Source organism: Trichosurus vulpecula, chromosome 8, assembly GCF_011100635.1.
Source record: "Trichosurus vulpecula isolate mTriVul1 chromosome 8, mTriVul1.pri, whole genome shotgun sequence".
NCBI classification, from domain to species: domain Eukaryota; kingdom Metazoa; phylum Chordata; class Mammalia; order Diprotodontia; family Phalangeridae; genus Trichosurus; species Trichosurus vulpecula.
The window spans coordinates 201192349-201205470 of NC_050580.1; the positions used below are offsets into that span (position 1 = coordinate 201192349).

Genomic DNA, 13122 nt, shown 5'->3' on the forward strand with positions numbered 1-13122 from the left:
AGGAAGATATTAACTTTAAAATGTTGAGCTTTCTTACTAAAGTAATTATGAGATGAAACATTGGTGAGAGGGCTTCTTCCCTTCCCCTCCCCCACAATTCCTTTGGAAAATGAGAGAAAGTAACATTAACTAAGGAGCAGCTAGGTGGTTGTACGGAGAGAGTGCTGATCTGGAGCCAGGAGGACCTGAGTTCAAATTCAGCCTCAAATACTTTCTAGCTGTGTGACCCTGGGCAAGTCACTTAACCCTGTTTGCCTCAGTTTCCTCAATTATGAAATGAGCTGAAGTAGGAAATGGCAAACCACTCCAGTATCTTTGCCAAGAAAACCCCAAATGGGGTCACAAAGAATTGGACATAACCAAAAACAACCAAACAACAAGGAAGAAAACTCCCTGAGGTCTTCATGCCAGGAAACCAGGGTTTTTGAATTTCAGAGTTGATATTTACCAGGCAAGTCACTTAAGTTTTTTGGTTCTCATTTTCCTCATCTGTGAAATGCCACCTATTTGTGCCACCTATTTCCAAAGATTGTAGTGGAAAAAAAAATTGAACAACGTTTGCTAAGACCAGAAAGAAAGTAAAGAAAAATATAGAAGAAAGGGATGAAAAGGAAATGGAAGACCTTAAATGTGGGAAATGCCTAGTAAAATTTGAAGGCAAAAATTATTCTCATAGGGCAGTGCTTAACATCTTGTCTCTTTAAGGGAAAAAAAAAACTTAGAGTGCAAGGGTAATAAATTGTAGTGAGCACAGAGAAATTATCATCATTGTTTCTTTTTATTTGTGTTTACTATGTGGTGGCAGGATGATTACCAGTTTTATTTGAATGTTTTATATGCCCCAAGATTTACTTACTGAGAATGAGCAAATAAATAGCGGTGTTATTTAGCTGTGTCATGTCAGTGTGGCCTCACCAACCCTGCCACTAACCCAAATCAGCTTAATTAAGGAAGGACATTTGGGGATGGGAACGAGGGGAAATATGGAATTCCATGTGTGTGTGGGATTGATATGATTTTAAGAGAAAAAAATCTGAAGTTTCTCTATAAAAAGACTTTCTGGAAGGACTTAGTCTCAACAAGCTGAGTGTAATACTGTTTTCAGAGCAAGAAGACAAGATGCTGAAAGTCTTTGAAGTAACCTTAGGGAAGTTCCAACTATCAGGATGGGTTTGGGACAATAACAAAAATTCTATCACTTTATGATGGAAGAGACCATGGAGACTCTCTCATAGATCTACAATCTTAATTGTGCAGTGTTTTAGTTTTACACATTCTAGTTCACAATAAAGCTAGTTCTAGCTTTCTTGACCAAAACAATGGGTCAGTCACATAGTGAGAATAAGAGATAAACAGTCTTTACTCCCACAACGCTAAGAAATCTACAGGAGCCTTGGATGTACTTTCTGTGGCAATTTACTGAAAGGCATGGATCAGAATTCTACAACATGGAAAGTCACGGACAGGTTACTGTCTTGCAGAAAGAGATGTAATGCATTTTTCCCATCCTCCTGGCACTTCACAATAGCACTGATCTTATTTGTATACAATTTTGAACTCAACGTTAAAAGCTTAGCTGGGCAGAGGCACAGTTAACATCAAAGGAAGAAACTTTTGCACTGTCCCTAAAGAAGAGATTATGATTTCCTCTTCTCAAGCCAAAATGAAACTCCAAAATTATGTCAACAAAAGCTACAGCTAGTTCAGTTGACCCCGTAAAGGTTGAGCTCATGTTAAATTTCAGTCAATTAGAGATAAAGACTGTTTCACATATGGTAGCCAGATTTTAGGCTAGTCCCATTAAAGGCAGAGTTCTAACCATCCATGAAACTTATTACTTTTTTTCCTTTCTTCATCTTCTGAAGTTCAGGGATAGAGCCAGATTCTGAGTCCTAGACAGTAAATCTTAATTCCTGATAATAATGATCTGTTGAAAGTAAAATCCCTCACTATGTTATGTTGAGCTTACAGAACTGAGGTATTAGTAGTCATCAAATTCTGAAATTGAGAAAGATGATACTGGGCACATCCATATCATGGAACTTTCTGTTTGACCTCTAAAATGCAAGATACCAGCGAAGGTGTTGTCAAAATAGATACCATTCAAGTTGCCAAAGGCATCTCATAAATTTCACAGGTATTTAGGTAGGCTTAGTTTATGTTGCTATGGTGATGGCAACGTTTGATTTCCTAAGCTCAGAATCCTCCTATTCTTAACTTTAAAACGATAAGAATGATCACTATGACTTTACATGCATTTGTCACAATGGTAGAGGTCACATCTAAAGTTTATAAGTTTATTGAACACAGTTCAACAGCACATTGTGGGCTTTTATGGAACGTTTAATGACAGTTTCAAAATGTATTTTTCAACTCTCAGATAATTATCTTCTTTATGTGTGTGGGTGTGCATGCACACAAGTTCTTGCAAAATGTTTTAGGCAAAGAGCCCCAGTGACTTCCTAGAGCACCAGGATATTATTAGTATAGTAAACCTTTCTTTGTAGAGCTTGTTTCTTTACCATGATGAGAAAATGAGAGGCCTCTCAATAGAAAAGTGGTAGACTCTAGGTACGTGATGAGGAATATATTGTCAGATGTGGCCAATATGTTGATTTGTTTTGCTTTAGCATAGTTTGTTACAAGGGAAGGGGTCTATTAGCCTGGTGTGTGGAAAATGATAGCGATGTAAGAAAAAGGCATCAAGGGAACATTCATTTAAAAAAAACAACAACAAAGTGGTAAGAGATGTAGAAGGTGGGAATTGGCCTCCCTCCCAAGAGCAGCGGTTTTATAACAGTGACCTAAAAGAATGATATTAATTGAGCTTACCTTCTCTATTAAATTGCACTCCCATTATTCTCTATAGTACTGAGACTATCATAGAGAAGTGTTTTAAGAAAGGGCATTACATGGGGCACTTCAATATAACAGCAAAAGCTGAAGTGAGACTGACTGGTCTAATGAGTCCCCAAAGGGAGGTTGGAGTGTAATTAAAAAGCTTTTGTGCGGCTCAAGACCAGGCGTATAATATGTATCCACAACAGCAAGAAAAACCAACCACAAATGACATAGGATTGACTAGAGATAGAAATGTCTCTTAATCCGGAGCCGGGCTTACCTTATATCCCGACGATTTGATGTGAACTCCGCGCTTGGTCAGAGTCGATTTCATTCGGATGAAAAAGGAGCGCTCAAGGGTGTTGTCAGTGGTTAGTAGACTGGGGCTTGTTGATTCCACTGAGGGATACAAAAATACATACACACATGATTTAGATTTGTACACATCTCCTCTGAGCTATTGCTCAGGTGCGATGCTTGAGCTCACTAAAAATAAATGACTGATAGATGTTTGAGAGTGTTGTAATCAATTTACCTCATTTAGAAAATGTTTACTTTGCAAATATATATATATATATATATATACATATATATGCACACATACATACATACATACATTCAGAATGACTCTTTTTCAGGCTCTTTATCAAGAAAATTTCCTGCTTGTTAACTCCCAGCTTCCTGGGATATCCTGGGTAAGGGTTAAAAAATAAAGAAATAATTGTAAAGCTACTTGAGGCTTTGATAGTTCTGGGATGGGTGACTTGCCCACCCTCAGAGTCCACAAGAAAAACACAGACTTGCTGATCTGTGAGAATAATGAGTATCTGGGTAGCAGTGGTAAAAAAGGGAAAGAAGGGATCCCTCTCAGAATTTCTCTTGGAATTTTCTTCTATCTTGCTTTCTTTGCTTGTCTGTAAATCCTGAAGAACCATAAAGAACCACTAAACCTTTAATAAAATGGATAGCATGGCAGGGAGGGTATCTGCTTTTTCCTGAAAATCACTTCTTTGGTTTTAAAGGGATAAATTACATCATTGATTCTGGATAAACCAATAGGACAACTTTTACCTTTCCAACCGGATGATCTTCAAAACAAACTCTAGGGAGCGATATGAATATGACAAGGCTTATGGTTCATAGATCTAGAGTTAGAAGTGACCTCTGAGGCCCTTCATTTTACAGAAGGAGAAACTGAAGTCTAGGGAGCATATATGACTTACACAAGGTCACAGAGGTAATAAGCATCAGAGGTAAAATTTGAACCCGAGTCTTCGGACTCCAGAACCAATGTTCCTTATATTGCCCCACACTCAGTCACAGAAATACAATCCAGATAGCAAGCAGTTTGCCCCTGACAGCCCTCCTACAACCCAGAGTCCCTTCAGTTCCCTTTCACTGATTAGAAAATACAATTTTGTCTTTTAGTTCTAGCCTACTTCAGGCAAGGTATTGACTTCTTCCTTCCATCTATATTTTGTGAAGATAGAATGGATCACATTTGTCTGCACCTCAATGAGCTCTGTCTTCTGAGGTGCTGAACTTTCAAAGTCTTTGCACAAACAGCATAGACTGCATGGCCTCTAGCCTTAGATCAATGATCAGGTTTCAGAAATATGGCCTCACTTATTTAAACAAACAAACAAACAAAATGAAGGTAGCAATCTTTAAATGCAATCTATTACTTTTCGTTTTCTTTTAGGGTCCAGATTTGTAATTTTCATTTATGTAGGTAACTTCCTTTATAGAAACTGCTTCCGCAAAGGCAGATTTGGCATGTGATCTGCAGCCTACATTCTTAAAAAGCTCTCTAGGGCACTGAGATGCAAAGAAACTTGCCTTTGGTGTCCCAGTCACATTGCATCTCCTATTATCACATGTTATTTTTATTTGCTTTGGAAGTGTTCAGAGGCTGTACATTTTGACTTTTCTCCACAAAATCGTCAAAGCACTGTTAATTTGAAAGTACAAATTCACTCTCCCACACACAACTGAATCACTATTGCCCTCCCCCGTACCCTTGCCCACCACCAAAGTCTTCTCAGGAATACCATAATAACAAATCCATTGTTCCCCATGGTAGTAGAGAAACATAATTCACAAAGTCAAGAGATTTTAGCATGAAGATTCCAGATCACAGTGATTGTAACAGCAGGAAATGAAGCAACTTATTTATATCTGTACCTATAATCTACATCTGTATCTGTCTCTATCTCCATCCATAGCTATACCTATATCCATAGCTATAGATACAATACAAACATCTATATGGAATAATAACTACATATATATGGAATAATGTGCGTGTGTGTGCGTGTGTGTGCGTGTGTGTGAATCACTTCAATCTGTGGTGTTTACAGTCAACATGACCTAGAATCTTCATGCTAAAATCTCTTGACTTCTTTAATCATGTTTTCCTATCCCTTGTTAGGGACAGTAAATCTGTATGGGAAAACATATAGCTGTGTATGTGTGCATATGTATATATGTGTGTATGTATACTTGTGTGTATATGTATATATACAAACACATGTGTACATATGCATATATATACACTAAGATGCATAGTATCTATATTTATATAGAGCCTTTGAATGTTTCTATAAAGACCCTATCTTTTTAAGGAAAAGAAACCTCCATTTTTTCATTCTCTACATCAAAATTGAGACTGTGTTGCAAGAATATGATCTGTCACACACTGAAAATGAAGATATTTGTGATCTAGGGTTCCTCTTGTAGAGTCTTTGTCTTATTATGACTATGCTTTGCCATATTTATGGCATTTCCATTCTGTTGTGATGAGACCACTGGCAAGAGTGCCCCTTTCTCTAGTGTCTTCCTTAAGGGTTTTCTTTTCTTTCTTCTCATTCCTTTTTTTTTGTTTTAGAGAGCTGGAATCCGATGTCATTTTAAATGTACAGCTCTTTATCACTTGAGGGAGAAGCCGAGCCATGTTATATTTAGTACTTTCATTTCTTCTGATTAAATATGAATTACTATGAAATTTTTCTCATCATCTAACACGCCATAATACGCCAACAGCTTTTTAATACACTATATAAGCACAAACTTCTGCTCTAAGAGTTTAATTTGCCCCTCTAATCCAATCACATCAACCTTATTTCTCTTATCAGAGATTCCCATTTTGAATTAAATGAGCTCATTAGTTTTAATCAAAAGCAGAGAGATCAAAACTTAAACGTAAATGCTTTAGATCAGAACTGTCACTCAGCCGTGCGGTTCTATTTTACTAAAACACAAGATCAGAGACCCTTAGAACCAATTTTTTCTCGTAAGGGATGCTGAGAGCTTGAAGATGCTATATCCTTTTTTTTTTTCTTCCCAAGGACAGATTATACATTTAAGGTTAGACTTAATTTATAGCTTTTTTTTTTCAAACTGGTGGAAATGGAAAAGTATGCCAATCTACCTTGGTCCCTTTCACGTTTATTGGTACCAGTCCTTAGAGACTCAAACTACTGTGAAGCCATCAGAATCCATAGCACAAACCTAGCCTTAGAAATTCTGTTCCATTCAGCAATATCATGTTTGCAATAGCTGAGAAGAAATGAAACTTTCCCAAGATGTGAAATATGTTTTCAGGGTCAGGGTTCTGGGTACCTTTTGACCCAACAACCAAGAAGCCACGGAGATATTAGATGTGTGGGTAATTCAGGCATCATTAGCAATTATGATTGTTTTTATTATGTGGTACTTTACAGTATAATACTTACAGGGCAGATCTGAAACCACAGCATGGGTGCTTCCTGCTGAGTGAAGAAATGCTATGCTGGAGCCTGGCACGTGCAGAAGAGGCAGCCCAGTACATTATGCCCTAACTGAGGCCTTAAGTACCACAAGTCCCACTGTGTTGCAATAGTAATTATCTAAACGTATGGAGGTAATGTTAATTAAACCCCGTATAACCAGTGCTAAAACCATAGCTCAGTCTAGTTGAAGCCAAAGGACTCAAAGCCTAAGTGGATGTTCTAGCTTTCATTTCCAGCCTTGGTACTCTGTGGGGGAGGGAGGAGAAAAGAGAAGGGAGGATAGACAAGGACAAAGAGCCCAAGTTCTGAGAAAACCTTCTTAAAACCACCACAGTTTCCCATGGTTTGGGGTGGTTTTATGTCTCAAGCAGCATAGGAAGCTTTTGGAATTATGATTTGGCATTTACTGCACACATTCCTCAAGGGTTTCTCCTCTCCCCCTCAACAGCTCCCCTCTCCATTTATCCAACAGCTGGCAATAAGATATTTCATGTGAAAGAGGGTATGATCTACATCTCACAGGCCCAAACAAATACTGGGTTCTGAAGAGAAGCTTTTAAACTCAAGTAAAGAATGCCATTCCGAGGGCAGCAGTATGGTACAGTATGTTAAGGGCTGGATTTGGGTTCAGAGGATGGCGGTTCAAATCTTCCCTGTGAAATTAAAATTTAATTTACTCAGGTATGATTATGTTACAGGATTTTGTTGGTTTTTTCCCAATGGTGGCGGGGGTTGTGGGAGGTGGGGGGAAAGAGAGAAAAAATAAATGCATATTAAGTAGGGAAAAAGTATTTTAAGAAAAAGAAAGAGCTGGAAACAATCACTTCTTAGGCCTTGGGTTCTTTTATTTGTAAAATCAGATAGTTGCGTAGCTCCTTCTGTCCCTAAATCTTTGAGTTTATGCTTAAGGGTCTTTGTGGAGAGGGGAGGAAATAGAGTTATCCCTTCCGCATCCCAACTTTCCCCATCATGGTTTCAATATATCCTGGGTCAGCATAAGAAATTAAATGGGATTATTTTGGGTAGTTTTGCTGAAGCTGCAGACAACATGTGAAGGCCAGTAGATGACACAGAGCCTATGAGCAAATATTTAACACAAATTTTACAATAAGGTACTGTAAACACCCCATAAAAGAAAACAAAAAAATTCAGACTTCTCTGGTATGAAGAGAAGGCCAAAAAATTTTATACAGATTTTCAAGAACACAGGGGCACCCTGCGCCTAACCCCTGCAATAAGGATATAACTGTACCCTTCAAGTAGTCCTGATGGGTGTCTGTGATAGTTAAAAAGATTTGGGGGAATGAGTAGGGCAGCAGGGGTGGGGGTATGTGTCCAGAAGACCAGGTAATAGAATAAAGACACTAAACCAAGTTTATGACCAGGAAATACTTTTACAGAGCTTTATAGATATAAAATGCTATAGTATATACCATTACATGCTCCCGCTGACAAAAGACCTAGGCTACAGAGAAACTAATCATCTTACCTAGGATCACACAGAAATTCAGGGAGTGAAGGAAGGGTGAAAGTTCAGAGTCCAGGAGTACACCCATCTTAACTTCTTGGAAGGTACCCAAGAAAACAACTACATAAAGAAAAAGAGCAAACCTCAAAGGTTTCAATGTCAATAAATTGGAATTTTCTTAGGGCTAGAAGAGTCAGTTTTTGCACACACTGTAAAAGTTACAATATAGTTAACAGGTAAGTGTGATGATTTGCATTATTAGTTAGTATCTATTGAAGATTCTATAATGGGTATCAGTCCAATACCAAGAGCCCAAGTACTGGAAATGCATCAGATTTATTTGTTAATGATATTGCCATTCCCAAATGCTTTATGCATTTATCTTTAAATGAAGGATGTTCATTCCTAATACATTGCCTATAGCTGCTGATATTAAGAAATTCACACATTTGGCAAATGTGGAGATTTTATTAACTAATTATCTGAGAAAGGATACGTGGCAAACTGAGCCCCAATTTTTCTGCAGGAGCAGGTTGGTCTTTAGCCTTGCCCAATACAATGGAGCACAAAGAGCAAATGCTTTAGAACTGTTTTGTGGAGTGGGGACAGATTAATTTGTATTCCTCTCTTTTTTCGAAGGCTAAACAAAGAAACAAGTATGAGAAAAAGGAGAAAAGGAGAAAGGAAGGAAAAAGGAAAGAAGAAAGAAAAGAGAAAAGGAAGGATGGAAAGCAGAAAAGCATTTCTCAGGATGCAAAAGCCAATACCCACCTGTTTATTATAAATGTACCATGCCATGAACTCTGTATCCTACATGGTACACGTGAATACTTAACACAAAACAGATGATGTTACAACAATCTCCAAATGAGGCAAATAACTGGGTAAAGCTTGGGGCTTATTTATAATAACAATAAAACCCAAATATGACTTTATCAGAAAAAGAAGGTTCTGAATTCAGAAGAAATAACCATATTTTCAAAGCTGAAATTCTAGCAAAATAAGCAGTTTCACCAAGGAAATTTCTTTCCAGAGTACCATATACCCTTCTTTTTATGGTACCTTCAGTATGGAAGGGACTGCTTAAGGGTTATTTGTGCCTATTTCCAAGGCTGGAAAAATACACCAAAATGCAACCTCTCTTTCTAGTTTTAAGAGTTGGCTAAGTAAATGTTAAATTACTCCTGTTTTGTACAACACATTTGTCACCTCCATCAGGCCATGAGCTGATATTCTAAGTTCATTGAGACATATCATGACATTTCCAGAGTAACAATTTCTCCAACCATGGCAATTTACTTCTATCTTTTCAACCTCAACAATCTCTACAAAATGTGTCTCTAGACTCTTATCAACAAATACCTCAGAGAGGTTATGCGACTTAATTTTAGATAAAACGTATTCTTAAACCCTGAATTATGTTAGTAAGGAAATTCTCCAAACATTGAATACGATTAGTGGCTAAGTACTCTGGAGAGACTGATTTCTAGGCTAGGGGGGCTAGTACAGGAATTAGAAATATAAAGCCTGGTTAAACAATGGCAAAAGGATAGAATAATGGAATTATAGAAATGAAAGAGATCTCAAAGGTCATCTAAGACTAAAGGTGTAAATACAGTGCTGCTAGAGTACCAGGAACAAAATTAAAATGTGATTGGGAGATATTTAACAAAATAAATAAAATACAATAGAACATAGATAATGCTAATATGGGCTTTTCTAAGTCCTTATATACTGGTTTAGTGGCTCCCATTTCTGTTGGGAGTGTGACCCCACTGATCTAAGATAGTTTCCTTCCCAGTGGATTCTATATCCCTGAAAATGGTCATTCAGGTTCTCCTTGAATCTATTTGAAACTTGAGACTTTCCATCTGCCTCACAGCTCAACTCTCCTATAGGGCTAAACATCTCATTTCCTTTAACTACTCTTCTTGTGATGTGATTTCTAGTCTCTTCACCATTTTAATTATTCTAGCATTGGGCACACCCCATATGTCAGTATGACTCCTGAAATATGGTACTTAAAAATGATCACAACACTACAGGTATGGTATAATCAAAGCTCTGGGTAGCTAGGTGGCACAATGGATAGAGTGTTGGGCCTAGAGTCAAGAGGACTCATCTTCCTGAGTTTAAATCTGGCCTCAGACACCTCCTAGCTGTGTGACCCCGGGTAAGTCACTTTACCTGTTTGCCTCAGTTTACACATCTGTAAAATGAGTTGGAGAAGGACATGGCGAACCACTCTAGTATCTTACGAAGAGTAAAGCATGAATGAAAACCAACCAAACAACAACAGCAATCAAAGGTCAGTCCTGTTTGGCATAATACCTAATTTTGGTAAGTATTTTATTACGATATTTAAATATATGACTTCTTAATTTCTGAATATTTACTCTATACAACATAGAAGCATTTATTTTGTGACATCATGTTCCATGTATTATAGTTAAAGACTTCAAGCTGACTGGAGTGGAAAATATAGACACAATTTTCTTTTTTTTTTTTTTTTCTCGCAGAGGAAAGCATTTTATTATGCTCCTCGAGAGAGCCTGTGTAATGCTCACTAGAACATTCACACCGATACAGCTGCAGGAGCAGAGGTAACCCTTCCCTCCACTCCTGCTAGAGTTACGGTTAGTTTACAATCTTTATTTTTTACATAGTTTTCCTAAGTTATACAGTTTGTACAGGTAGGATAATAAGGATACAGAAGCAAAAGTGAAGTTAATTAGATTTTCCTTGTCTTAGTTTAGGATTAAACTATATTCTTTTACTTCCCCTACTTTCCCTCTTTAACATATGCAAATTATGCAAATCAGTAGGCCTGGATTCTTGACCAAGACCAGACCCTAGATAAGCTTGAACTGGTTCAAGTGGTTTGGCCTCTCTAATTCCCCAGACTGCCTTCTCAAAAAGCATGCACATGCATACAAGCCTCTGACATCTCACCTGACCGACCTTGAGGCCTGGTTTCTGCTAAAGCTGGGGTGGGGAAGGGGGGGGAAGTACACCTTTAGTTCTGTGGAAACAAAACTTCTCCTCCCATTTCTTACAATTTTATGGACACAATTTTCAAACGTGACAGGGAGGAAATTTCCAAACACTCTCTAGGGTATACAAATGCCTCACCCTAGCTCTGGGTTATACCAGTACTGAGGACCATGGGGCTAATCCAGGATTGGTGTACTTGCGTAAGTAACAGCTTTAAGAGAGGCAGCGATGATCATTTGAGTCCTTATCTTTCATGATAAGAGGGAAGTCAGGGAACCAGGGAACTGAATATATTATCTATGGAACTATACTCAGTGAGGCAGCTAGGTGGCCCAGTGGGAAGAGTGGCTGGGCCTGGAGTCATGAAGACCTCAGTTCAAAACCAGTCTCAGACACTTACTAGCTATGTGACCCTGGTCAAGTCACTTAACCCTGTTTGCCTCAGTTTCCTCATCTGTAAAATGAGCTGCAGAAGGAAATGGCAAACCACTCCAGTATCTCTTTGGCCTGAGGAAAGGACAAAAAGGGGTTACAAAGAGTCAGATATAACTGGAAAATTACTAAACATGCTCAATGAATATAGTATGGTCCAGCGGAAAGGATCCTGGGTTTGAAATCAGAAGACCTGAGTTGATATCCCAGTTCTGCTATTGGCTGTCTGTGTCAATTTGGACAAGTCACACAGCCTCCTTTGGCCTCAATTTCTCCATCTGAGGTGTTTGGACTAGATATAAAACCTCCAACCTGCTTGGCATTTGGTATTTGGCAGGAGTGAGGAGGAAGACAGTGAGATGGGGGTGGAAATATTCCCTAATCTAGTTTGCAGCTTGCACTGAGCCAAACCCAGGGTAGCTCTGACTTCCAACAGTTTGACCAGATCTTCAGGGTTCTGAAAGTCTGTATGGATAAAACTGTAAAGGGCCCTTTCTTTGGGCTTGTTAACTAATAAAGACGTTAGCATAACAATTAATTCCTAAGTACTAAATCTTAATAAGTGGAAGAGGAGAAAAAATGCATTTTCTCCATGTGGCTTGTGGCTGGAAAAATCTAAATTCTGAGAAAAATGTGAATCCTTATAGAGAAAAAGGCTGTTCTTGAAAACAGCATGGCTGAATAGAGAGAGGCTGTTATGATATGAAGTTAAATGTACTCCTTTCTTTTCTTCAGTTCACTGACTAAGCCAATCATTTCCTTCATATACCTCGTGCTCAGATCCATGGTGATAATACACAAGACAAACCAAAGTGCAAACATCCATGATGGATTTTAGAGGACTCAGAAGCTATTTGGTATTTTACCTCTCTTGGTGAAACAAAATTATTTCCACGGCATTTATCCCTTGCTTTGTCCTCCCTCTCCCGAATCCTTCTCCATCACTGCCATACTCTAGGCATGAAAACAGTTCAGGCTACTTGTAACTTCCATTTTAAAATGTAGCATTTTGGAATGAATGACTTCAGAATAAATAGCACATAGTCAAAACTTGACCTACAGATTTCAATCTGCAGAAGTTAACTTTCAGAGAAATATTGAAGAAAAATTTTAAAAAGTAAACTTTGTGTTTCTTTGTTCTCAAGTCCAATCCCTTTGTTTCTATTAAGCAATCTTTCTCTCAAACCCGGCTCTTTCCACACTGGGCCCTTTGTCTAGAATGAATGTCTACTTCCCATCTCCTAAGCCTAATCTTTTTTTCTTATCCAAGATGCTTTTCCTTCTGGGAACCTTTCCCACTTAGATGGGCCAGAATAGTAGTTCTGTCCTACCTCGGAAAAAGCCCTAAAAGCTATCTTTAAAAGACAACCCAAATGAAAGGAAACACAAGTAAAATGAATTGTAATCGACACAGAAAAAAAAAAATCCACTTGTAAAACCTTGGCATCTTAGAAAGGAAGCTACCAAAAGGCAGGGAGGGTACCATTTGTCATTCTGGACCATATACTGAGCATTATGGATGCTTGATAAGTATTAAACAATCAAACAAAGAGATAGGTCTTTAAGGCTGGGATGTTGTAAACTACCTGCACAGGGAAATGCAAATGTTTCAGCCTG

General features: G+C 38.2%; 1 protein-coding gene across 1 annotated transcript in view; it reads right to left on the reverse strand.

Annotated features, from left to right (window-relative positions):
- NPAS3 (neuronal PAS domain protein 3) overlaps nucleotides 1-13122 on the reverse strand; it is a 1100928-nt gene that overhangs the window by 105835 nt on the left and 981971 nt on the right. The window contains exon 7 of the mRNA XM_036769637.1: nucleotides 3122-3240. Within this exon, the coding sequence (XP_036625532.1) occupies nucleotides 3122-3240 (119 nt within the window). The remainder of the gene's footprint in view (nucleotides 1-3121; nucleotides 3241-13122) is intronic.